The following is a 2,705-nucleotide window of genomic DNA, read 5'->3' on the forward strand; positions in this document are numbered from 1 at the left end:
GTTGTCGCCATCAGAAGTTTATTTATGGTTTCTGTGTTTGTGTTGTCGCCATCAGAAGTTTATTTATGGTTTCTGTGTGTGTGTGTTGTCGCCATCAGAAGTTTATTTATGGTTTCTGTGTGTGTGTTGTCGCCATCAGAAGTTTATTTATGGTTTCTGTGTGTGTGTTGTCGCCATCAGAAGTTTATTTATGGTTTCTGTGTGTGTGTGTTGTCGCCATCAGAAGTTTATTTATGGTTTCTGTGTGTGTGTGTTGTCGCCATCAGAAGTTTATTTATGGTTTCTGTGTGTTTGTTGTCGCCATCAGAAGTTTATTATGGTTTCTGTGTGTGTGTTGTCGCCATCAGAAGTTTATTTATGGTTTCTGTGTGTGTGTTGTCCCCATCAGAAGTTTATTTATGGTTTCTGTGTGTGTGTTGTCGCCATCAGAAGTTTATTTATGGTTTCTGTGTGTGTGTTGTCGCCATCAGAAGTTTATTTATGGTTTCTGTATGTGTGTTGTCCCCATCAGAAGTTTATTTATGGTTTCTGTGTGTGTGTGTTGTCCCCATCAGAAGTTTATTTATGGTTTCTGTGTGTGTGTTGTCCCCATCAGAAGTTTATTTATGGTTTCTGTGTGTGTGTTGTCGCCATCAGAAGTTTATTTATGGTTTCTGTGTGTGTGTGTTGTCGCCATCAGAAGTTTATTTATGGTTTCTGTGTGTGTGTTGTCGCCATCAGAAGTTTATTTATGGTTTCTGTGTGTGTGTTGTCCCCATCAGAAGTTTATTTATGGTTTCTGTGTGTGTGTTGTCGCCATCAGAAGTTTATTTATGGTTTCTGTGTGTGTGTTGTCCCCATCAGAAGTTTATTTATGGTTTCTGTGTGTGTGTTGTCGCCATCAGAAGTTTATTTATGGTTTCTGTGTGTGTGTTGTCGCCATCAGAAGTTTATTTATGGTTTCTGTGTGTGTGTTGTCGCCATCAGAAGTTTATTTATGGTTTCTGTGTGTGTGTTGTCGCCATCAGAAGTTTATTTATGGTTTCTGTGTGTGTGTTGTCCCCATCAGAAGTTTATTTATGGTTGCTGTGTGTGTGTTGTCGCCATCAGAAGTTTATTTATGGTTTGTGTGTGTGTGTTGTCGCCATCAGAAGTTTATTTATGGTTTATGTGTGTGTTGTCACCATCAGAAGTTATGGTTGCTGTGTGTGTGTGTGTTGTCGCCATCAGAAGTTTATTTATGGTTTCTGTGTGTGTGTTGTCGCCATCAGAAGTTTATTTATGGTTTCTGTGTGTGTGTGTTGTCGCCATCAGAAGTTTATTTATGGTTTCTGTGTGTGTGTTGTCACCATCAGAAGTTTCGTGAGTATCTGGAGGGCAGTAATCTGATTTCCAAACTCCAGGCGAAACACGACATTCTGAAGAAAGCCATATCAGAGGGTAACGACATCGCTCTCGTTTTGTTGGCCTTCATTTTATTTATCTGTAGTTTACCTTTTAATTACAACTGGTTGTTCGGTGTGTTCACTAATGCCTGTCGTGTGTGTGTGTGTGTGTGTGTGTGTGTGTGTGTGTGTGTGTGTGTGTGTGTGTGTGTGTGTGTGTGTGTGTGTGTGTGTGTGTGTGTGTGTGTGTGTGTGTGTGTGTGTGTGTGTGTGTGTGTGTGTAGGGTACAAGACTGACATGCTGACTACAAGGTGAGTACAATGGCACGCTGTAATGCTGTTTGGTTATTGATTGATTGATTGATTGATTTGCAGAATTACAGTACATTTCAAGCACAACTAGGCTACAACAACAACAACACTTTTGTTACATCTTGTGTACGGTACGGGTTCAGAAGAGTACAATTATGTTGTTGTGCTTTCCTCAGACATTGTAGCAGCTGTAATACTACTACTACTACTACTACTACTACTACTACTACTACTACTACTACTCATCATCATCATCATCATCATCATCATCATCATCATCATCATCATCATCATCATCATCATCATCATCATCATCATCATCATCATCATCATCATCATCATCATCATCATCATCATCATCATCATCATAATAAACATATCTAGAACGGCATGGGATTAACAAACAAAAAAGGAATAATCAGAGAATCCAAGATGGCGGTATCAAGACATTTCCAAGATGGCGGTATCAAGGCATCTTGTCCTGGTACTTAGGGCTGGCCTGGGGCTTAGGCCAGCCCTTAACCCTAAACTTATTCTTTTACTATTTTAAAAAACCTTTTAAAATAGTTAGATAGATTAAATAGGCGCAAGATGGAGTGCATGAAGGTGCCAAGATGGAGCCCTTAGGGTGCATGAAGGTGCCAAGATGGAGCCCTTAGGGTGCATGAAGGTGCCAAGATGGAGCCCTTAGGGTGCATGAAGGTGCCAAGATGGAGCCCTTAGGGTGCATGAAGGTGCCAAGATGGAGCCCTTAGGGTGCATGAAGGTGCCAAGATGGAGCCCTTAGGGTGCATGAAGGTGCCAAGATGGAGCCCTTAGGGTGCATGAAGGTGTGAAAGTTAGGAACCTCTGTTAGTGGTTTCTCCCCCAGCCTGGTTATCTGGTGTTCTTGTATTGTTGTCCAGGAGCCCAAACCAAATAATAATAATAATTTGCCTCTTGTGTGCCGGTACTGTATATGAGATGTAACAAATGTTGAAATGTAGAATCTTGAACTACAAGGTGTTGGAATCCTGATATCCTCCTCTC

The 2,705-nt window shown here is 41.0% G+C and overlaps 1 protein-coding gene across 1 annotated transcript in view; it reads left to right on the plus strand.

Moving 5' to 3' along the window:
- Window positions 1–2,291, plus strand: part of LOC306918714 (SLIT-ROBO Rho GTPase-activating protein 1-like) — a 22,165-nt gene extending 19,874 nt beyond the window's left edge. Inside the window, exons 6-8 of the mRNA XM_079531586.1 lie at window positions 1,335–1,419; window positions 1,649–1,676; window positions 1,853–2,291. Of these exons, the coding sequence (XP_079387712.1) occupies window positions 1,335–1,419; window positions 1,649–1,676; window positions 1,853–2,060 (321 nt within the window). The 3' untranslated portion in view covers window positions 2,061–2,291. The remainder of the gene's footprint in view (window positions 1–1,334; window positions 1,420–1,648; window positions 1,677–1,852) is intronic.
- Window positions 2,292–2,705: the final 414 nt, after the last annotated feature.

The sequence above is a fragment of the Electrona antarctica genome (assembly GCF_951216825.1).
Source record: "Electrona antarctica genome assembly, contig: scaffold_1090, whole genome shotgun sequence".
Classification (NCBI taxonomy): Eukaryota; Metazoa; Chordata; class Actinopteri; order Myctophiformes; family Myctophidae; genus Electrona; species Electrona antarctica.